A 25,431-nucleotide genomic window follows, 5' to 3' on the forward strand; every position below is an offset into this window, starting at 1 on the left:
CCATCAAATCAAACTTCAAGAACTTATGTAACAGAAAACAAACTTTATTTAAACAATAAACTCTGTTACAATCTGGAACTGTTATCTCTCAGTGATGAACAAAATATCACGAGAGCTTCTAGAGTTATAATAAATAATATTCTCGATAATGATAACACCTCTAGTGTAAACTCTATTTCTGTGTTTATATACTACACAGTTACAAGATATTCGCTAATTGATATGGAATATAATTCTGCTTCCTAAAATATATCAATCAGATATCTTCTATTCCAAGTATTCCATTCTTCACGGAATTCCTTCTTCATGCATATCTCTTCTTATGTTTATCTTGATCTTCTTAACTTTAATCAGCTACTGTCCTTATCTGATCGTCCTTCAGCACTTAAGTTCTGATATCTATCTCCTGATAACATAAGTACTGATATCCCTTAAGTTCTGACTTCCAGTACCTTAAGTTCTGACTTCCAGTATAAGTACTGATCAGTTAAGTACTGATTTGTTCTGTTCAAATAAGATCTGAAATCTAAACATAAAACATATTAGCCATGACATTATCAAATATATCTAACAATCTCCCCCAACTTGTAAATTAACAAAATATACAAGTTTAACAGATATTTGATGATGTCAAAAACATTAAGTACAAATGCATGAGAAATAGACAAGATAACTACAAGTTACAGTCCTTAAAGTTTTTACCAATTCAACTTCTGATAACAACTTCAACCTGTATAAATATCAGAATTTAAGCAGTTGTAGATCTTCGACTTGGCTTCATCATTTTCCGATCTCTCTGATGTCAGGAGTTGTTCTGAGATAATTCTTCAACAAACATTTCTCAGCATATCTGAGTTCATTAATCATTCTCCGTTTGACATCTTTAAGCTCTGCAGTATCTTCACCAGTTTGAAATATTGCAGCTCTGAGATCATTAATCTTTGCTTTTCTCAACTCCCGATCTAGTCTTATGACATAAGCTTTGTTAGACTCTAGATTGAATTCAAGCCCCTTAATACCAAGATATGTTCTGATCTGTGCAGTATTAGGCTTCATATCAACAATATCACCATTGTGATTTCTGTACTTTGGAACATATCTGCTGTCAGACTTAACAGAATAAAGTCTTTTCTGTCTCTGAATCTGTTCCTTTAAGTAGTTTGCAGCAGTCTCTGTTATTCTGTCATCCATTTGAAGTAAGAATAATACATGCTCCAATTCTTCAAAATACTTCAATGGAATGGCATTTTGTCTTATATGATAAACCCTACCATCTGTCATGAAATACAACATGATGTATTCTTTCAAGTAGGTATGGTAAACCATCTGTACAGATTCTAGTTGATTCAATCTCTCAGGAGTTGCTCCAATACCTGGTTCACTCAAGGAAGTCGGATCATCAGTAGTGTTGTGTACTCTTCTTTCATCAGCACTTCCCAATCCAGTTTTATCTCTATCTTCCTTTCCAGTAACTACTCTTGCTTCAAAACCACTTAAAGTAGTCTTCAAAGATTGAGTCTGTTTTGCTTTAGTGAATCCTGGTAGGAGTGTTTTAGATTTATCTTCTGATATCAAGTTAACTTGAGCACTGTCAGAGGTTACTTGCTTCTTCTGAATATCAGAACTTACAATTTCTTGACTCTGAACAACTTGAGCTATGTCAGAGGTTGTTTTAAGAATTTTTCTTGAAGTCAGAGCAAGATTATGTTTTCCATCAGTAATTTCTTCTTCCTCAGGAGGTACATAAGGCTTGATAGGTTCACCAACCTTTTCTTTACCCTTGGATCTTGGATCTATCTGTGGTTGTGATCTAGCCAAAGTTTCTTCAGTATGTATCCTCTCTTTGATCACAATGCCTTTAGGTTTTGGAAGTAACTTTTTACCAGAAGCTTCAGATTTAGATGTGACTTTCTCTGATTTAAGTCTGGCTTCTTCTTCCTTTAAACTTTCCAAGTCCATCCCTGGATTTTCTTGAAGAAATAACTGTCTTGACATTTCCTCATCAAGATCTAGAAGTTCATCAGAACTTATCCTTTTACCAGCAGCAGAACTTATTCTTTTCCCAGTATCAGAACTTGTTCTGTGACTAGCTTGTCTTGATGTAAATCTTCTACCTTGACTATGACCACTACCCATTCCAGAGTTTCCTTGGTCATCTTTTCCATCATCCTGTCCTTGCAGTGACTTGTTGGTTTTGCATTTGGACTTAATTACCTTCTCCCCCTTTTTGGCATCAGCAGGTAATAAAAGAGAGATAAGTAGTTCCACTGAGGTCTGGATTTCAGTAAGTTGTGATTGCTGAGAAGCTTGATTTGTCAGAATTTGATCAATCTGAGCTTGTTGCTTCTCTTGAGTTTTCTCAATATAAGCAACCCTGTCAATGGTAGGTTGGAAGAACTTTTTCTTATCAAGTTTCCAAACTTGTTCCTGTTTAATAAAGTTCTCCTGAATCTTGTGTAGCTCTGCATGAGTGTTGGAATGAAGACCTTGTAGATGTTTAGTACTCAATGCAGTGACTCTAAGCTGGGTTTTAAAATCATCAGAATTTAACATTTCATCAGCTTTAGTCAAGTGCTCAGCAAGATGTAAAGCATTTGGAACACATGAAACTGAGTTCCATTCCTTAGTCCACTCCTGTCCTGCAGGAGTTTCACTCCAAGGTACTGGTGCATCCCTGATAACAAACTCCTTTAGCAGTTCAGACTTAGGAAGAGTCAATGGAGAAGTATGTCCTGAAGGACCTGCTGCATCAGCATCTACAGTTGTAGCAGCTTCACCAGTATCTCCAACATTTGCAGCATCACCAGTATCTCCAACATTTGCAGCATCATAACTTAAAGAATCAGTATCTTCTGATAAGACAACTGTATGAGTAGCAATGGAGGCTTCAACATCCTCTAATTGCTGATCTGATACTAAGTTCTGATCAACAGCCATATCCTGATGCTCACCTAAAATCTGATCATCATCTTGATGCAGAGAAGGTGTTAGTGATAACTCAGGAGTTTGAACAGCATCAGTAACAGGTGTTGTGGAAGGATTATTTGTTGTTGGAGCTTCTAAGAAAAGTATTTCAGGCACAACCAAGTTCTGAATATCAATTTCAGCACTTGTGCCTGGATCAACAAGAGATAAAGAAGGTAAATTAGCCTTGTCAGATACAGGTTCTTGAAATGGAGTTGATGGAGAAGAAGTGACTGGAGCAAATTCCTTGTCTTGTGAGATCAGAGATTCCTGATCCCCTTCCTTAGCTGCTTCCTCCTCATCATCTGAAACTGGCCTCTGTGCCCTCTGTTTCTTGTACTTCCTTGTTGATTTGGATTCCTTGGGAGTTGCAGGAACAGTCATACGTCTAAGCCTCTTGAGAAGCCTAGAACCCCCAATTGCAGAATCCTTCTGAGAAGTTGCCTTCTCAGCTTCATAAATCATAGGTTCTGAAGAAGGAACCTGATCTTCAGAATCTGTTTCATCTCTCAAAGTAATCCTCCTCTTCTTCTGAGATGTTTGAGAAACAGTCTTTGTTCTCTTTGGCTTAGAGGATGTAGGCTTCACAGTAGGTGCTGAAGAAGAAGGTTGAGCAGTCTGTGAAGTGGAGAGATATGATTTGAGATAAGTTCTGAGGGTAGGTTGAGGAGAATGAGAGGTAGGGACTGAGGTTGATGGATTTTGGTTATGGTGAGTTGGTTGAACATTTGAGTAAACAGATTTGTAAGTAGCTGGATCAGCATTTACCAGAATCTGTTTCACAGACTGAGGAATCTGTAATTGTCTCACCATTGATTTCTTTGTGTCAGCATTTATCAGGTCGTTAAAATACCTTTTTGCAACCTTAAAAGGTGGGGTTTGAGTGCTGACTAACTGGGGTTCAGCAGTACAATACGTATAAATAAGTTGACAGAATCTAGCAAAATAAACAACATCTCGATCCTCTGTCATCCTATCCCCAATGAAACCAATTATTCCAGTTGCAAAATCAAAATGAGTTTGATGGATAATAGCATACCCGATGTGCTGACTCAGAATTGGGATAGCATCATAATTAGAACATTTGTTCCCAAAAGCCTTGGTGATGCAATCGAAGAAGAAACTCCATTCTCTTCTGATATGAGCCCGTTTCAACTGTCCAAGTTTCGTCAGACTCTGTTCATATCCCAAATCAGTCATTAACCCCCGAAGTTCTGATTCCTCTGGTATAGAGAAGGTACAATCTTCTGGAAGATGTAATGCTCTTCGTACTGTACCAGGAGTGACTACATAGGAAGAATCACCCACTTGGAAGATAATACTGGGAGTTCCTCGTTTACCACCATCATCAAAAATTCCAGTCCTCCAGAACCGCAGAACTTGTTGACTTGAAAATAATTCAGGCTGAGTTAAGGCGTACCCAACCTCACTATGTGCAAGAAGATCTTGCACAAAATGCAATTCAGATGGAGCGTCAGCATGATCAAGAATTGCAGCATAGTTGTTTGGAACAAACTTTGCTCCATCAATGATTAAATCCTTTGGTGCCATGTGAAAAATATTGAAATTCAAGTATGCCTGTTAGGTGTTTGAGATAATATCTGTATGAAAACAACGGAAATAGTAAAGTGAAGGAGAGTAAAAGTAAGAAGAGAGATAGAAGATGAAGAAATTAAAAAGATTAAAGAAATCGTCTCTCTGCTGTACTTATACAAAAGAAATATTACCGTTGGACACCTGTCAAACATGCAGTAATAACGGATAGTTACTGGGCTCGAGAAAACAGTAATCAATACTTACCCATTTGCCGAGTTTCAAGGAAAAACTGTTCCATTTATCAAGGGAAACAATTCAAATTTTAACCCGTTATCACTGATTGGTTATTTTGCACTGCAACATTAATATTCTGAAAATGAATCATGTTAAAAATGACCGAGATAATTTCGATGAATAAGTGCTGACAAAGAATCAGAACTTAAATCAGAACTTAACAAAATTTAAATGGTCATCAGAATATCAAGCAGGATTTAACAACACAAGATAAAATAACTCAGAGACAAAATCTTGAAGTAAAAACAATTTTCATTAATATATCAAGTCAATACATAAATGAAATAGAAATTACAGCAATACAAGATTTTCCCTAAGCTTCTAATCCTAACGTCAACAGCTTTAGTCCTAGCTAAGAAGCCTGACAAAGCTGAGGATGAAGAAGAACAGGAAGAAGACGAGATTAAGTCATCTTCCTCTTCCTATCTTCGACAAACAAGATGGCGAGTCGTATGATTCGCTCTTGCTGACGGATAGCTTCCCGCCGTTCCGCCTCCAATCGATCAAGATGAAGCTGGTAGTCCATCTCGAAGAACAGAAGTTGGTTCAGCACCGCCTGTGGGACAGAGCCCCATATCTCTTCAGGAATGGCAGTTACATGCCACCCCTGCTGCCAGTCGGCGCAGCTTAGCTCCATATGAAAATTTTGGTAATTCAAAAACATGTTGTATCGAACCATGATGGTTTTGAAAAAGAATATGAAGTTAAGATTGTGAGAAAAATTGATGAAAGGGCTAAAGTGAAGTGGCTGTGTATATAGGCAAGAGAATGCAAGGAGACGCGAAGATATTGAATGCAGACAGGTAGAATTAAATCTACCTCGTCTCCCTAGACTTTGAAAAAGAATAACAGTCATTGGAAAAGGAATGTGCACATGGAACAAGAGTGAACTGTTCAAGGACGAGTGCCATTATGTTTTAACCATAGACTATTAATCTTCCACTCCAACATTTCGAAATTAATCTGAGACTGTTACCAAATTTTACTCACAGATAAGTTAAGTAAAGGGTTAGACTGAAAAATCAGAACTTAGACCTATACCAGAACTTAACAGTCATCAGAACATAATGTCTTAACTCGAACAAGGAATATCTATCTTAGTAAATACTCATACAAGTTCTTAGTTATGAACGTCAGAAATTAATCATCAGAACGTGTAACTAGAACTTGTCCTCAGAATTTGTGCAGAAGTGACATAATGACTGTTTATCTAAAATAACATAGACCACCACAGAAATTTCATCATTCATATGGAGTGATGTGTGTGTGCATTAAGCTAAATAACAGACAAAGAGTAAAGTCTGATCTACTTCAGTACATCTTAGAAGTAAGTCATAATTAAAATTTTGCTAAAGATCTGTCATTATCCTGAAACCTACTGATAAATGAGTTCATGCATGAGTTCACCTCTACTGTTTTTGTGCTAATTTTATGCATCTTTTGAAATTCTATTTTACAGAGGCTTCTCAGTGTAAGTGAGTCACGACTGTTTATTAGAATTTATGCTATTATCAGAGTATTTCTCCAGTAATCATAGAGTGTGAAAAGTCACCAAGAAAATATTTTGCTTTTCTAATGCATATTTACTTAATACCAGCAATGCACTTGGGTCGTCCCTTTCACATTTTTACTCTAGATCTCAAAGGAGTACCTGATATTATTCTTTGATTTTTGTTCTTCTTCTTTTGATAAGTGAGGTTTATCAACACTTAGTACATTCAGCAGTTTTACTAGAATCAGAACTTAAACAGATGAGTAGCATTATTCTAATTTGTGACTTAGTAATAAGATATACAAAGTAAACTTGACTAAGCTCAGTTATCAGAATTTGCTTGTGTCATAAGATTTCCACAGAAATAACTACTTCTTTCATGGGATCATTTGTTTATTGAAGACTAGTAGGTCAGTATCTAGCACAGTTATCCTCATAGGATAGAAGAGTTACTGAAACAGACATATCACTTATTAGAGTTTAGACACATATATCAGACAACAGTCAGTACTTGAAGACATTTATCAATTAATGCACAGAATATACAAAGAGATTAATTCTGTAAATACTGATCATAAAGTCTGATAACATAGAACAAGTTTAAGCAGATTTAGAGAAAGAACCTGAAATCATTCCAAGTTCATTTACCAATTTTGAAAAGGTAGCTTCACACAGTGGTTTTGTGAAGATATCTGCTACTTGTTGATCTGTGGGAACAAAATGCAATTCCACTGTACCTTCATCCACATGTTCCCTGATGAAATGGTACCTGATGCTGATGTGCTTTGTCATAGAGTGTTGAACTGGATTACCTGTCATAGCAATAGCACTTTGATTATCACAGTAAATAGGGATTTTGAAATATGTTAACCCATAATCCAGTAACTGATTCTTCATCCAGAGAATCTGTGCACAGCAGCTTCCTGCAGCAATATACTCTGCTTCTGCAGTTGATGTGGAAATTGACTTTTGTTTCTTGCTATACCAAGAAACCAATCTGCCTCCAAGAAATTGGCAGCTTCCACTTGTGCTTTTCCTGTCAATTTTGCAACCTGCAAAATCTGCATCTGAGTAACCTATTAATTTAAAATCTGATTCTCTAGGATACCATAATCCTAGATCAGCTGTTCCTTTAAGATACTTAAAGATTCTTTTTACAGCTGTTAAGTGAGGTTCTCTTGGATCTGCTTGAAATCTTGCACAAAGACAGGTAGCAAACATGATATCTGGTCTACTAGCAGTTAGATAGAGAAGTGAGCCAATCATACCTCTGTAATCAGTAATATCTACTGAATTACCAGTATCCTTATCCAGTTTTGTTGCAGTAGCCATGGGAGTGGATGCACTTGAACAGTCTTGCATTCCAAATTTTTTCAGCAAGTTTCTGGTGTACTTAGATTGACAAATAAAAGTTCCTTCTTCACTCTGCTTGACTTGAAGGCCCAGAAAATAACTAAGTTCTCCCATCATACTCATCTGATATCTTGACTGCATTAGATTGGCAAACTTTTTGCAAAGTTTGTCATTTGGAGACCCAAAAATGATATCATCAACATAAATCTGGATCAAAAGTAAGTCCTTGCCATGGTTGAGATAGAACAATGTTTTGTCAATAGTTCCTCTGTTGAATCCACTTTCCAGAAGAAACTGAGTTAAAGTCTCATACCATGCTCTAGGAGCTTGCTTAAGTCCATAAAGTGCTTTATCAAGCCTGTAGACATAATCTGGATGTTTGGAATCTACAAAGCCTGGAGGTTGTTCAACATATACTTCCTCTTCCAATTCTCCATTGAGAAAAGCACTTTTCACATCCATTTGAAAGACAGTAAACTTTTTGTGAGCAGCATAAGCCATAAATATCCTTATGGCTTCTAACCTAGCAACTGGAGCAAATGTTTCATCATAGTCAATTCCCTCCTGTTGAGAATATCCTTTTGCAACCAGCCTTGCCTTGTTCCTTACAATTATGCCATCACTGTCAGTTTTGTTTCTGAATACCCACTTTGTACCAACAACCGATCTATTCTTGGGTCTTGGCACTAAGGTCCAGACTTTGTTTCTTTCAAATTCATTCAACTCTTCCTGCATTGCTTGCACCCAATCAGCATCTTGAAGAGCTTCTTCCACTTTCTTTGGCTCAGTCTGAGAGAGAAAAGAATTGTAAAGACATTCATTCGAAGTACCTGTTCTAGTTCTGACACCTGCCTCAGGATTTCCAATTATTAAATCAGGTGTATGTGATTTTGTCCACTTCCTTGCAGATGGAAGATTTTCTCTAGAACTGGATGCTCCCCCATAATTCATGCTGTCTTCGATTTCATTTTCTGATGCTCCCCCTGAAACTATGCTCTCTGAGTTGGATCCTTCAGTATTTAGATTTTCAGCACTGTCAGTACTTGGCTTATCAGAACTTGACGAATCAGAATTTGACGAGCCAGATGTATGTTCTGATGCTTCTTGAGATGTGATAAAATCTTGAGTATGCTCCCCCTGCAATGGTGCATCTTCCTTTGACGTAGTCACCACAGTTTCAATAACATCAGAGTTTAATCCATCAGAATTTACAGTATCAGGACTTAGACTGTCAGGACTTGAGGTATCAGAATATGAATCTTCATTTTCAAATCTCAGCTTATTATGATCAATGCAATCTTCAAGTCCAGTGATCTTCTTGTCATCAAAAGAGACATTGATAGATTCCATGACCACTTTTGTTCTCAAATTATAGACTCTGAAGGCTTTTGTAGAAAGTGGATATCCTACAAAGATTCCCTCATCAGCTTTTAGATCAAACTTGGATAGCTGTTCAGGATGAGTCTTGAGAACAAAACACTTACATCCAAATACATGAAAGTATTTGAGATTTGGCTTCTTGTTCTTCACCATCTCATATGGTGTTTTTCCATGCTTGTTAATGAGTGTTGCATTTTGAGTAAAACAAGCAGTCTGCACAGCTTCAGCCCAGAAATAGGTTGGAAGCTTTGCTTCTTCAAGCATTGTTCGTGCAGCTTCAATTAGAGTTCTATTCTTCCTTTCAACAACTCCATTTTGCTGTGGAGTTCCAGGAGCAGAAAATTCCTGCTTTATTCCATGATTTTTGCAGAACTCTTCCATTATCAAATTCTTGAATTCAGTGCCATTATCACTCCTCAAAATTTTCACAGAATCTTTGATCAATTTATCCAGATGTTTGACATGATCAATCAGGATAGATGCAGTTTCACTTTTCGTGTGCAAGAAATACACCCATGTGTATCTGGTGAACTCATCTACTATGACCAACGCATATTTCTTCTTTGCAATAGACATGACATTCACTGGACCAAATAGATCAACATGAAGTAGATAGTAAGGCTCAAGAATTGATGATTCAGTCTTGCTCTTGAACGAAGATTTTCTTTGTTTAGCCTTCTGACATGAGTCACAAAGACCATCAGGAACAAACACTGATTTTGGCAGTCCTCTCACAAGATCTTTCTTGATCAGTTCATTTATCTTGTTGAAGTTTAAATGAGAGAGTTTCTTGTGCCAATTCCAGCTTTCTTCAGTTGAGGCTCTACTCACTAAACAGATTGCAGAACCATCAGAACTTGTTGAAAGCTTAGCTTCATAAATGTTACCACGCCTGAATCCCTTCAGAACAATTTTTCCTTTAGATTTACTAACTATTTCACAATGTTCTGCAAAGAAATCAACATGATAACCTCTGTCACAGATTTGACTTATACTCAGTAAGTTGTGTTTAAGTCCTGAGACCAAAGCTACATCTTTAATAATGACATTCCCAAGATTGATATTGCCATATCCCAAGGTTTTTCCAATGTTGCCATCTCCATAAGAAACACTTGGGCCAGCTTTCTCCACAAAGTCTGATAGCAGGGCCTTATTTCCAGTCATATGTCCTGAACATCCACTGTCCAGAACTAGAATATTTTTCCTGTTGCCCTGCAATCAAAAAGACCACTAATTATTAGTTTTAAGGACCCAGACTTGCTTGGATCCTTTGGCCTTTTTAGGTTTGTTAACATTTGCAGCGGATTTAACATCAGATTTTATGTTAACAGTTTTCTCATCAGACCTTATACTAGAAGGAACAACAGAAACTTTCTTTAAAGAAGGTTTTATTTGATAATAATCATAGTACAAACTATGATATTCCTTACAAGTATAAATGGAATGCCATAAACTACCACAATGAAAACAAGGATTTTGTGGTTTGTATCTAACAGACTGACTCTTAACTCCTGACTTTGTAGATAAGGAGTTAATATTCTTATTCTTCCTGCAAAAAGAAGCCAGATGGTTAGAACTTCCACAGTTATGACATGCTTTCCTAGGAGCATCAGGAACAGATTTATAGTTATTCCTTTTATTCACACCTTCCTTTCCATTCCTGTTTTTCCTAGGTGATTTTACCTTGTTTGCATCCTTAACATCTTTCAGCTTATGCTTAAGCTGCTTCTTCGTCATTAAGCCTATGTTAACTTCAGCTGTCTTTTCCTGTTTTAGTTTGTCAGAAGCTAATTCCTTTTTAACTTCTGATTTCTCATTTTCGGATTTTTCAGTTACAAACTTAACAGGTTTTAACTTCGGCTTTTGCTTATCAACAGGCTTAATTTCTACAGTTCCTTTTTCATTTACTCCATAGCCTAAACCCTCTTTCCAGTTTCCACTGCTTAGCAAATTTTGAGTTGTTTTGCCAGAGTTAGTCCAAGTTCTGATAATCTCTCTCTCCTTTTCTAACTCAGTTTTTAGAGATTCATTCATTTTTAGCACTTCATCCCTAATATAAAAAGCATTATCTCTATCCTGCTGAGTTTGATGAAACATGACTAACTCTTTTTCTAAGAAATCATTTCTTTTCTTAAAAGCAAGATTTTCAGAAGTTAATCTTTCACATGTTAAAGTTTGATCTCTATAACTAACAAACATGGTTTTAAGATATCTTCTCAACTCATCAATATCATCAGTATGAAAAGCATAAGTAGTCTGAGGTACCTTTGTTTCAGCAGCTTCAGAACTGCTCTCAGAACTTGATTTATCAGCATTTGCCATCAATGCATAGTTCTCCTCACTTTCAGAGTCTGAGGTGTCTGTCCAGCTTTTCTGCTTTGTGACAAGAGCTTTGCCTTTGTCATTCTTGGTCTTCTTACAATCAGGAGATATGTGGCCTTTCTCACCACAATTATAACATTTAACATTAGTGTAATCTCCTCTGTCAGACTTTCCTCCTTTTCCTTCAGATCTTCTGAAATTCTTCTTATCAGAACTTATGCCTTTCCTGGAAAACATCTTTCCCTTCCTGAACTTCCTGTATGCAATCTTTGTGATTCCTTTCACCATAAGAGCACACAGCTTCATCATCTCCTCATCAGCATCAGTTTCAGGCAAGCTTTCAGAATCTGAGTCATCATCACTCTCAGAACTTGATGACTCAGTATCAGATTTTATGATAAGAGCTTTACCCTTATCTTTCTTTGAGGAAGGTGGTTTGGGGGATTCCTCTTCAACCTTGAGAGCAACTGTCCTTGACTTTCCTCCTTTTCTCTTGCTTCTTTGTTCCATCTCAAGTTCATGGGTCTTGAGCATTCCATAGATTTCATCAAGAGTTGTTTCATCAAGATTATAGTTGTCTCTTATTGTTGTTGCCTTCAAATCCCAACATTCAGGAAGAGCTAACAGGAATTTGAGGTTTGTATCTTCAAGATCATACTCCTTATTTACTAATGACAAGTCATTCAAGAGTTTGACAAATCTATCATATACATCAGTCAATGACTCATTAGTCCTAGAGTCAAAGTGTTCATACTCTTGAGTGAGTATTGTCTTCCTGTTCTTCTTAACTGTTTCAGTTCCTTGACACCTTGTCTCCAGTGCATCCCATATCTCCTTAGCAGTCTTGCAGTTGATTACCCTGTTTGACATTACATTATCAATGGCACTATGCAATAAGTGACGTACCTTGGCATCCTTAGCAATAGATGCTATATCTTCAGCAGTGTAATCAGTCTTTTCCTTTGGTACGGTCATTGCTGCTTCACCTGCAACTACAACAGCGAGCTTGGTAGGTTTGTGAGGCCCTTCCCTGATTCTATCAAGGTATTCTGGATCTGTTGCTTCCAGAAACATGGTCATCCTTACCTTCCATATGGGATATTCAAATGGTCTCAATATGGGAACTCTGATAGTCTCATATCGACTCTGAGTTGATATCTTTGATGATTCCTTAGTTTTGGTAGGCTTAGTTGGAGTTTCTGTGTCAGACATGATTGTGTTTGGATCTTTAACTGTATGTGTGTTAACAGATAGCTCTGATACCACTTGTTAGGTCACACTTTCACTGTAGAGGGGGTGAATACAATGTTTATTACCATCAAATCAAACTTCAAGAACTTATGTAACAGAAAACAAACTTTATTTAAACAATAAACTCTGTTACAATCTGGAACTGTTATCTCTCAGTGATGAACAAAATATCACGAGAGCTTCTAGAGTTATAATAAATAATATTCTCGATAATGATAACACCTCTAGTGTAAACTCTATTTCTGTGTTTATATACTACACAGTTACAAGATATTCGCTAATTGATATGGAATATAATTCTGCTTCCTAAAATATATCAATCAGATATCTTCTATTCCAAGTATTCCATTCTTCACGGAATTCCTTCTTCATGCATATCTCTTCTTATGTTTATCTTGATCTTCTTAACTTTAATCAGCTACTGTCCTTATCTGATCGTCCTTCAGCACTTAAGTTCTGATATCTATCTCCTGATAACATAAGTACTGATATCCCTTAAGTTCTGACTTCCAGTACCTTAAGTTCTGACTTCCAGTATAAGTACTGATCAGTTAAGTACTGATTTGTTCTGTTCAAATAAGATCTGAAATCTAAACATAAAACATATTAGCCATGACATTATCAAATATATCTAACAGTGGGTTTTGTTCCCCTTGAAATTTGCAATCGATTGGTATATAATATGTTAACAGACGATCCCTGGTTTGAAGGGAGTTGTCATTTGAAGTTTTCGTCGAGTCACCGGAAATCGGCGAGTTTCTTGGCCATTTTCCGGCCAGGTCTGGGGTTATTAGGATGAATTGATTGTTGGGTTGTATTCCTTGTGAGCTGTAGATCATATCTGGAGGAGATGGTGGTATGAGGATGCCGGGAACGTATTCTCCGACGATCCCCGTAATTTTCCGGCAACTGAACTGTAAAATTGTAGTTTAGTCCCTGAATTATTGAAGAAGATGAAATTTAGTCCCTATAGTTTCCAGAAGTTGCAGAAAAAGGATTCCTGTTTATAAAATATTTAAAAATCATATTTCCTATTTACTTTAATTATAAAAATTCGTTTTTAATTACTGAAAATTCCAAAAATTATTATTTTAATTCCAAAAATTAATTTTTAATTCAAAAAAATAAATCTGAATTAATTAGTTAATTAATTTTAGTTAATAATTAATTGATTAATTGGTCAATTAATTCAAAAATTAATTGATTAATTGATTTAATTAATTATAATTGATTTTATTTAATTATTTAATTAGATTTAATTCCGAAAAATAGTTTCGAGCCTTAAAATATTATTTTAAATTGTTTTCAAGGCTCGATAATTATTATAAAATTATTTTGAAGCCAGATTTGGCCAACCGAACCCTGTTTATTGCTTTAAAATTTACCCAACGACCCGTTTTAATTCCGGAAAATATTTTAAAAATTATATTAAATACCCGAAAGCCTGTTTATGACCCGAGTCTTCTTTATAAATGGAATGCCATTGATTGTTTGACGTGTTACGTGTTATATGTGACTTGTTATTTGACTGTCGGTCTATATGTTCAGTGTTTACTTGTTTTTAGCATAACTTTCAATCCGTTAGTCGGATTTGGGTAAAACGAATGGTAGATAGAAGTGTATATCGAATAGAATGGTATGAGTTGAGTATTGATAGATGCTTATGATATGTGAGCAGAAGAGGCAAAGCTTAGGAAATGAAAGCAAATAGTCGAGGAGTAAGACGATTGTGATTGGAAGTTAGTGAAGTATAGCAAGCTAGTACCAGGCAAGTGTTCTGAACTTTCTCGAGATATAATGTAGATGATTAATAGTCCTATATTGCAAGTGCTTTGCAGCACTGAACCCTAAACTTTGATTCCTGCTATTGATCTTTGAGTCGTAAACCTTATTCTTTCTGAACCATTGATTGTTAAATCCCTGAATACGAACCACAAATATACGATACTACTCCACAAATACATGCAAATTAAATACCGAACACTGAATCAGATTGCTTAGATATTCAAACGATTGTACCTTACGCTCTGAAAGACCAAATCCTTATAATCTTGAAACTTTGATTCTTTTGTTATCCATTTCTTTCACCATTTGATAGCCTTATTTTATTTGTGAAAATTGGAACCATCTCATTATTGGACATCCAATGTTGCTTATGATTTTATTTACTGCTTTATATTATTTATTCTGTTATTATGTTAGAATTGGATTGTTTTATTAAATTGTGGACCAGATTCGTGGTCAGACCAGATTGGTGGTCAAGTTAGGCCAATGTGTGCCTTGGATCCAGTAATTAGAGCAGAGCTGTGTGCCTTGCTCGGGGTTAGTGCGTGACTGATCAGCAGCCTAACCATGGTGTTTAAAATATAAATATAATATCCAATTCTAAATCATTAATCATTGTTCACTTGATACCTTAACTCTTTTCACTTGATGATCATTATTCTCAGTCTTGTCAATGTGACTTGCTGAGCTAGTTAGCTTATTTGTACGATGTTGTTTATGTTCTTTTCCAGTTAAGGAGGAACCTGTTGGTAGCGAGGATCCCCAATCCAGTGCGAGAGCTAGGGGTCCAGGTTGATCGAGTTAAGCTAGCTGACAGGTTTTGGAATAGTTTAAGTTTATGAAGTTTGTAATAATGTTTAATATTCAGTTGTAAGTTTGAATAGCTGAGATTTGGGCGTTTGTAATATAAGTGTGTGTGTGTGGCTTGTGTGCATACTTTAACCTGTTGCGATCCGTGGTAGTTGGTAAGTAGGGTCACTTCATATTATTATTATCTTTAATATTGTTATAAGCAGGTAATAATTAAGGTGTGTATGTGTGTGTGGACCCCAAACTTCTGACACGGGTTTAGAGGGCGCCACAGGTTTGGTATTAGAGCTACAATTTAAAAGTCACTAACACAAGCCTAGGTTGACGGGAATGGGTAGAGGGTTAGGATTAGAAGTAAGAAGTAGAAAAAAAATAATAGAACGTCGAGAAATTGAGTGTGACGGTATAACAGGTATTAGTATAATTCGTGTTGTGGTTCGAGATTCTTATATTGCGATATAATTTCAGATAGCAGCGATGGCCGACTCTTTCATCCCCGTACCAGCTGATCACTCAGAGCCCTCAGTTGGAGGACCATCTTCAGATCCACGTCTTATTGTCCTACCAGTGTTGGCTATTTTACCTCCACCTGTGTTGCAGCCCGTACCACTGCAGGCTATTCCACCCCCAGGCATGAGGCCACCTATCAGAGGACCCCCACCTGCTGATTCAGGTCTTACTGGTCACTCAGTTACAGGTGTACCTTTTCAGTTCTCTTCCTATCATGTCCCATATCATCAGTTCGAGGCCTGCCTTATGGAGCAGCGATTCCTACGGGGTCAGATTCAGGAGTTATTACATATTATGCGTACCAAAGTGGTTGGCAGTGGTGATAGGCGACTCAGAGAGAGACTCCAGGTATTTCAGAGAGCAGTTGCTGTGAGGATTGTTGAGGCTACTCATGAGGATTTCACCCCTGATTTTCTTGTGAAGTGGACTAAGTGGGTTCTGGAGGAGCTTGAGGAGATTGGAGGTCCAGACTTGCCATGAGCCAGAGGCACAGAAATGGAGATGTTGATCAGTGTTATTGTGGTTATTTAGTATATACAGTAGTGTGTAGTATATATCAGTAGACTTTTGGGTTGTATTTTTAGACTAGATCGGCTGACTAGTGAGTAGGTTTGTTGTACCCTTTTGCTTTTACTTCCGAAGCATTTTAACGCTTGTACTACCTAAAATTTTTTATCTATATATATCAGTACCTTTTCCTTTCCGGCATTGTCATTTACAATACTGCACCTGTTTTACTTTACTTTATTTATTGCACCAGTTATACCCCTGTGATACCATATACCTTGTCCCCTTAACTGTTTATATTATGTAAAGAAGCATGCATTTACTTAGTTCAATTGTTACAACTATTTTCAAAAAGAGATATTGTTGTTTTACAAAACTTTTCTTTTATGAAAAGGATTTGATTTAAGGGCTAAATAAGTTGTTTGATTCTTTACGGAAAATTCCTCCCAGAAGAAATACTCGCACCAACACCCAGAATGAAGAAACCAACAACAACAATAATAACAACCAAGATGATACCAACCATAATGCAAACTCAGGACCCATAGACCCAGCGATAGCCCAGATTCTTCAGATCTTGGCTCAACAAATAGTTCACCTGACTCAACAGCAACAAAGACAAACCAATCCCCAGGTAACTTTCAAAATTTTTCAGGTGGTAAACCCACCAGAATTCAAGGGTTCCTTAGATCCGATTGAAGTGAATGTTTGGTTAAAGGAAATAGAGAAGTCGTTTGCTTTAGTTAAAGTAAAGGAAGAACAGAAGGTGGAGTTTGCAAGTTATTATTTGAAGAATGAGGCCACCTATTGTGGGAGACTGTGAAGACATTGGAAGGTACAGATGTTATTACATGGGAGAGGTTCAAAGAATTGTTTTTAGAAAATTATTTTCCTCAGTTTGTTCAGGATCAGATGGAGCTGAAGTTTTTAGAACTAAAGCAAGGAAATATGTCGGTAGCTGATTATGAAAGTAAGTTTGAAGAATTGTCAAGGTATGTGCCATCATATGTAGATACTGACAGGAAGAAGGCCAAGAGATTCCAGCAAGGTCTGAAGCCATGGATTAGAGGGAAGGTAGCTATATTTGAATTGGATACCTATGCAGGAGTTGTCCAAAAGGCCATGATTGTAGAAACTGAGAGTGAGATGTCATAGAACGAAAAGGAAAGTAAGAAGAGGAAGTTTGAAGGAAATGAAGGACAGTCACAACCAGGGAAGTTTCCAAATTTTAAGAAGGGCAAGTTTCAGCCAGGGAGAAATTTTAATTTCAAAAAGCAAAATACAGGCGACGGAGGTCATGGTAACCGTCCAGTCAATGCAAATCAGCCGAATCAGTTGAGGCTAACTTTTCCAGATTGTCAGGTATGTGGGAAGAAGCACGGAGGAGTTTGTAATAAGTTGAACGTGGTTTATTTCAAGTGTAATCAGAAAGGGCACTATTCGAGGGAGTGTCGCAATCAGCCAGCGAGAGAACCAGTAAACAAGGATCAGCCTACTCGAAATCCAACGGTTAAGGTTCCAGCTATTGGACTTACATGCTTTAAATGTGGAAAGTCAGGACATATAGCCAGGGATTGCAAGACACCAGCCCCAATCAGTAATGCATTAAGAATTATGGGATCTACTCCAGCCGTGAATGGGACTCCAAGTGCTAGAGTTTTTGATATGTCTGTGAAGGACGCTATCCAGGATACTGATGTCGTGGCAGGTATGCTTAATGTGAATTCTTTATGTGCTAAAGTGTTAATAGATTCGGGAGCAACTCGATCGTTTATTTCTTAAGATTTTGTTAGTAAGTTAAATTGTCCATTTCAGTATTTAAATGAAATAATGACTTTGGAATTAGAAAATTAAAAATGTGCGTTAATCAAGTTAGTGGGAATTATGAGATTGAGATTTCTGGTAATAAGTTTTGTGTAGATTTGATACCAATTAAGCTAGGAGAGTTTGACGTTATCTTAGGAATAGATTGGTTATCTAAGCACGATGCCCAGATAGATTGTCAAAATAAGAAGGTAATGGTAAAGATGCCAGACGAGAGGATAGTAACGTTTAAGGGCCAGAAACAAGCAAAGAAGTTTTTAACGATGATCTAAGCTAAAAAGTTACTACGGAAAGGATGCGAGCATTTCGTTGCTTATGTGATTGATAGAAGTCAGGACCCAGCAAAACTTGAAGATATTCCAGTAGTTAATGAATTTCCAGACGTATTTTCCGATGAGTTACCAGGACTTCCTCCAGACAGAGAAATTGAGTTTGCGATCGACCTAGCACCTGGAACGGAACCAATATCTAAGGCCCCGTACAGAATGGCACCCGTTGAGATGAAGGAACTAGCAAAGCACTTGCAAGAGTTGTTAGAGAAATGAGTAATCAGACCCAGTGTATCCCCGTGGGGTGCATCAGTGCTATTTGTCAAAAAGAAGGATGGAAGCATGAGACTGTGCATCGATTATCGGGAGCTCAATAAGCTTACAATTAGAAACAAGTATCCGTTACCCAGAATTGATGATTTGTTTGACCATTTGAAAGGAGCCAAGTACTTCTCCAAGATCGATTTGAGATTGGGATATCACCAACTAAAGATTAAGCAAGAGGATATACCAAAGACAACTTTCAGGACAAGGTATGGACAATATGAATTTTTAGTGATGTTTTTTGGATTAACCAATGCCCCGGCATCATTCATGGACCTGATGAACAGATTTTTCAAGGAATACTTGGACAAGTTTGTTATTGTGTTTATAGATGATATTTTGATTTATTCAAAGACAGAAGAGGATCATGCAGAACATTTGAGGACATCTTTGGAGATTTTAAGGAAGAAAAAGTTATATGCTAAATTCTCGAAGTGTGAGTTTTGGTTACAGGAAGTCCAGTTTTTAAGACACATAGTCAGTAACGAAGGGATCAAAGTGGACCCAGTGAAGATTGAAGCAATTACAACTTAGGAAAGACCGAGAATACCAACAGAGGTGAGAACTTTCTTGGGATTAGCGGGATATTATCGCTGATTTGTTCAAAATTTCTCAAGGATTGCAACACCATTGACGAAGCTTACACGGAAGAATGAAAAGTTTATATGGAATGATAAATGTGAAGAAAGTTTTCAGGAATTGAAGCGAAGATTAATCACGGCACCTGTTTTGTCACTTCCAGATGATCAAGGGAATTTCGTAATCTATAGCAATGCTTCTCATAAAGGACTCAGATGTGTTCTGATGCAGCACGATAAGGTTATTGCGTATGCGTCAAGGCAATTGAAACCACACAAACAGAAGTATCCTACTCATGATTTGGAGCTAGCAGCCATATTATTCGCTTTGAATATTTGGAGACATTGTCTATATGGAGAGAAATGCGAGATTTATACGGATCACAAAAGCTTGAAGTACATATTCACATAGAAGGAGCTTAATACGAGACAAAGAAGATGGTTAGAGTTGATTAAGGATTATGATTGAACGATTAACTATCATCCCGGTAAAGCAAATGTTGTAGCGGACGCGTTAAGTCTGAAAGAAAAGTTGAATGTGTTATCAGTACCCGAAGAGATATACAAGGAATTTCAGAAATTGGAATTGGAAATCAGAGTATGCAAGCCTGATGAAGCAAAAACGTATAGTATGACTTTCCAGCCGGAGTTGTTAGAAAAGATAAGGAAGTATCAAGTAGAGATAATGGATCAGGACATTAATCGTTTGGTAGGTGAGGAATTGTGCACGCAAAAGAACGATCAAGGTATTCTTAGGTTTTCTTCTAGAATTTGGATTTCACCAGTGACGGAGTTGAAAAATGAAATTTTACAGGAAGCTCATAATTCAAGGTATTCAATCCATCCGGGGAGTACCAAGATGTACAGAGATTTAAAGGAAAATTATTGGTGGCCCGATATGAAGAGGGAAATTTCATAATGGGTTAGCAGATGTTATATATGTCAAAGAGTTAAAGCAGAGCATCATAGACCAAGTGGATTATTGCAGCCATTAGAGATTCCAGAGTGGAAGTGAGAGCATATTGCCATGGATTTCATAGTTGGATTACCAAGGACAAAAGCTAATCATGATGCCATTTGGGTTATAGTGGACAGACTTACCCAGCTCATTTTCTGCCTATAAATGAAAGATTTTCATTATACAAATTAGTCCATATGTACCTGAAAGAAATCATAGTTCGTCATGGAGTTCCTGTGTCTATCGTATCCGATCGAGATCCGAGATTTAATTCGAGGTTTTGGAAAAGTTTTCAAGAATGTTTGGGAATGAGACTGAATATGAGTACGACTTACCATCTACAGACGGACGACCATAGTGAAAGAACAATCCAGACAATCGAAGACATGTTACGTGCTTGTGCTATTGATTTCAAAGGAAGTTGGGACGAGCATTTACCCTTGGTAGAATTTGCTTACAACAACAGTTATCATGCCAGTATTAGGATGCCACCCTAAAAAGCTCTTTATGGATGCAAATGTCGATCTCCCGTATATTGGGAGGAAGTAGGAGAACGCAAAATACTTGGACCTGAATTAGTGCAACAAACGAAGGAAGTTGTTGAAGTTATCCAGAAGAGATTGATAGCAGCACAAGACCGTCAAAGAAAGTATGCAGATCAATCAAGGAAAGATATAGAATTCGAAGAAGGAAATCTGGTATTACTGAAAGTATCGTCGTGGAAAGGATTGACAAAATTTGGGAAGAAAGGAAAACTAAGCCCTAGATATGTCGGACCTTTTGAGATTCTAAAGCGTGTTGGCAAAGTAGCTTACGAGTTGGCGTTACCTCCGCACATGGAGCACATTCACAATATTTTTCACATATCGATGCTTAAGAAGTATAATCCAGACTCCAGGCATATAATCGAATATGATCCAGTAGAACTTCAAACAGATTTATCATATGTAGAGAGTCCGATAGAGATTTTAGAAGAAAGAGAGAAAGTGTTAATAAATAAAATGGTAAAATTAGTAAGAGTACTGTGGAGAAACCCAAAGGTTGAAAATTCAACCTGGGAGTTAGAAAGTGATATGAGAGAAAAATACCCTCATTTGTTTTCTTAGGAGATTCAGAGGACATAATCCTTTTAAGGGGGGAAGGATGTAATATCTGGGATATATCGTGTAATTATTTTGCAAATAAATAAATATTATGCATGTTTCCTATTTATTCTGTGAAGTATTTGTTAAGTGGTATATGTGTTTGGATGTTTAAAAATAATATAAATTGAGTATTTTAATTTTTATATGTCCAAAATAAAATATAGATAATTTTCATATCTTCCTATTTATTTTTATGTTGATTTATGATTTTATAGGAAATTTATTAATTTTATAATTTCTTTTTCCGAGTATTTATAAACTATTTAATTTAATCGGGAACCAGCCGACTTCACTCTTTTTACATTTTTATAACCCGAAACTCTTCCCAGAACTCCTTCCTAACCTAATTGCAATATTCCGAGCATTTTCCATGTTTCGACTTTTTCGATCCGGCGTACGGTTTGTCCTGTGCGGGTCCCGGCGTAATATTTTCGATACATTATTCGTTTGGGTAAATCAATAAAACTCGTATTTTCGATAAACGAGATCTTTTTATTAAGCTATTATAATTATCACCTCGTAATACGTGTAACCAGGCGCTGAGACCAAGACCGCAGTACAAATTGTACTGATTTGGATAATTATACCGAAAACTGATATCGTTTGGATCCGTTTTTATAAATAAACGTACTATTTTATATTTGGAATGATCTAACGGGATACTAATTTTTCGTAATTATAAATAGCCTTTACCGTATTTTATTTCATACCGAAAATTATTTGCAAACAGTAATTATATAATTTTACAGAGAAAATACTTATATTCATATAACCTTTCAAGAATCAAACTGCAAATCGAAGGTGTTATTGATCTTTGTTTGGAAAGCTCGAGTAACCAAATCGAAGGGTTTAAGGAGAACTATCAGAATCTGTGCTTCATATCACTGCAGAATCAAAGGGTTATTTTCTATAATTTTTATTAATTTCGAATTATTTTGATTAAAATATGAATTTTTGTACGGATGATTGTTTGAATGATTTGATGCTTGCATGTTGTAGAGCTTGTTGTCTTGATGATTTTGATATGTCATATGACTGATTTGGAGTTCAATAACATGTTCAAAATTGAGTTTGATTTTTGAATTTTGAAATTAGGGTTTATAACTTGTATAAATGTTCTTAATTGAAATTTAGGGCTTTTTATTCCAGGGGTTATTAGATGTTCTAGATGGGTGGGTTTTGTTCCCCTTGAAATTTGCAATCGATTGGTATATAGTATGTTAACAGACGATCCCTGGTTTGAAGAGAGCTTTCATTTGAAGTTTTCGTTGAGTCACCGGAAACCGGTGAGTTTCTTGGCCATTTTCCGGCCAGGTCTGGGGTTATTAGGATGAATTGATTGTTGGGTTGTGTTCCTTGTGAGCTGTAGATCATATCTGGAGGAGATGGTGGTATGAGGATGCCGGGAACATATTCTCCGGCGATCCCCGTAATTTTCCGGCGACTAAACTGCAAAATTGCAGTTTAGTCCCTGAATTATTGAAGAAGATGAAGTTTAGTCCCTGTAGTTTCCAGAAGTTGCAGAAATAGGATTCCTGTTTATAAAATATTTAAAAATCATATTTCCTATTTATTTTAATTATAAAAATTTGTTTTTAATTACTGAAAATTCCAAAAATCATTATTTTAATTCAAAAATTATATTATAATTCAAAAAAATAAATCTGAATTAATTAGTTAATTAATTTTAGTTAATTATTAATTGATTAATTGGTCAATTAATTCAAAAATTAATTGATTAATTAATTTAATTAATTATTAATTGATTTTAATTAATTATTTAATTAGATTTAATTATTTATAAATGATTTAAAAATTCCGAAAAATAGTTTCGAGCCTTAAAATATTATTTTAAATTGTTTTCAAGGCTCGATAATTATTATAAAATTATTTTGAAGCCAGATTTGGCCAACCAAACCCTGTTTATTGCTTTAAAATTTACCCAACGACCCGTTTTAATTCTGAAAAATATTTTAAAAATCATATTAAATACCCGAAAGCCTGTTTATGACCCGAGACTTCTTTATAAATGGAATGTCATTGATTGTTTGATGTGTTACATGTAATATGTGACTTCTTATTTGACTGTCGGTCTATATGTTCACTGTTTACTTGTTTTTAGCGTAATTTTTAATCCGTTAGTCAGATTTGGGTAAAACGAAGGGTAGATAGAAGTGTATACCGAATAGAATCATATGAGTTGAGTATTGATAGATGCTTATGATATGTGAGCAGAAGAGGAAAAGCCTAAGAAAGGAAAGCAAATAGTCGAGGAGTAAGACGGTTATGATTGGAAGTTAGTGAAGTATAGCAAGCTAGTACCAGGAAAGTGTTCTGAACTTTCTCGAGATATATTGTAGATGATTGATAGTCCTATAGTGCAAGTGTTTTGCAACACTGAACCCTAAACCTTGATTCCAGCTATTGATCTTTGAGCCGTAAACCTTATTCTTTCTTAACCATTGATTGTTAAATCCCCGAATACGAACCACATATATACGATACTACTCCACAAATACATGAAAATTAAATACCGAACACTGAATCAGATTGCTTACATATTCAAACCATTGTACCTTACGCTCTGAAAGACCAAATCCTTATAACCTTGAAACTTCAATTCTTTTGTTATCCATTTCTTTCACCATTTGATAGCCATATTTCATTTGTGAAAATTGGAACCATATCATTATTGGACATCCAATGTTGCTTATGATTTTGTTTACTGCATTACATTATTTATTCTGTTATTATGTTAGAATTGGATTATTTTAAAAAACTGTGGACCAGATTCGTGGTTAGACCAGATTGGTGGTCAAGTTAGGCCAATGTGTGCCTTGGATCCAGTAATTAGAGCAGAGCTGTGTGCCTTGCTCGGGGGTAGTGCGTGACTGATCAGCAGCCTAACCTTGGTTTTTAAAATAAAAATATAATATCCAATTCTAAATCATTAATCATTGTTCACTTGATACCTTAACTCTTTTCACTTGATGATCATTATTCTCAGTCTTGTCAATGTGACTTGCTGAGCTAGTTACCTCATTTGTGCGATGTTGTTTATGTCCTTTTCCAGTTAAGGAGGAACCTGTTGGTAGCGAGGATCCCCAATCCAGTGCGAGAGCTAGGGGTCCAGGTTGATCGAGTTAAGCTAGCTGACAGGTTTTGGAATAGTTTAAGTTTATGAAGTTTGTAATAATGTTTAATATTCAGTTGTAAGTTTGAATAGCTGGGATTTGGACGTTTGTAATATAAGTGTGTGTGTGTGGTTTGTGTGTATACTTTAACCTATTACGATCCATGGTAGTTAGTAAGTAGGGTCACTGCATATTATTATTATCTTTAATATTGTTATAAGCAGGTTATAATTAAGGTGTGTGTGTGTGGACCTCAAACTTCTGACCCGGGTTTGGAGGGCGCCATAATATTACCTTGAACTCAGGTAGGAAATCACGCACCATTTTGTAACCGATATGCTGCTTTCTAGTGACATGAGACTGAGTTCTCTCAATTACATCATTTGCTACTAGGAAAGAGCCACAAGTTTCACAGAGGGCCATTTTTTTCTCTCGAGCGAGCATTAAAACTTTGTCATTCTGGGGCTGCAGTGTCACGGCTGTCTTCTCTGCATTAAGCAAATCCACTTGTGAAGCATCAAACGCAATCATAGATTAAGCTTTATCTGTCCAACACCACAAGAGTCATAATCATTACTTCAACAATTAAAAATGTTACTCACCTTTCTCATTAGTGCTTCGGCTTCATCAACCTTGCCTGCTTCACCGAGGGACTCCACTTGCTCTAGAAGGTTCTTTATAGTATAGTAAAGCATAACATAATCTACTTGTTGCTGGTTTTTAATGTTGTAGTTTGTAGTGAAAAAGCATAATATGTGGGCACTAAACGTCCTAAACTATACAGATTAACTCATTATTGTCAGGCATGAAGTTAATGTTATAAAACCATGGTTAATTGCATCTTGTAAACATTTATAGCTTGATAGACAAATGCAAGGAGTGTTGTGAATAGAATAGAAATCAATGCAGAAATTATACTTAAGAATGCATTAACACATGTATAAATAGGATCAAGGAATCAATATAAGCACAAAGACCACCAACTTGAATGTAGA

General features: G+C 36.3%; 1 protein-coding gene across 1 annotated transcript in view; it reads right to left on the minus strand.

Annotated features, from left to right (window-relative positions):
* LOC141719815 (uncharacterized) overlaps positions 1-25,131 on the minus strand; it is a 39,657-nt gene extending 14,526 nt beyond the window's left edge. The window contains exons 1-2 of the mRNA XM_074522190.1: positions 25,035-25,131; positions 24,731-24,942 (exon numbers count right to left, since the gene is read on the minus strand). Of these exons, the coding sequence (XP_074378291.1) occupies positions 24,731-24,942; positions 25,035-25,131 (309 nt within the window). The remainder of the gene's footprint in view (positions 1-24,730; positions 24,943-25,034) is intronic.
* Between the last annotated feature and the right edge of the window lie 300 nt (positions 25,132-25,431).

Source organism: Apium graveolens, chromosome 4, assembly GCF_009905375.1.
Source record: "Apium graveolens cultivar Ventura chromosome 4, ASM990537v1, whole genome shotgun sequence".
Lineage (NCBI taxonomy): Eukaryota > Viridiplantae > Streptophyta > Magnoliopsida > Apiales > Apiaceae > Apium > Apium graveolens.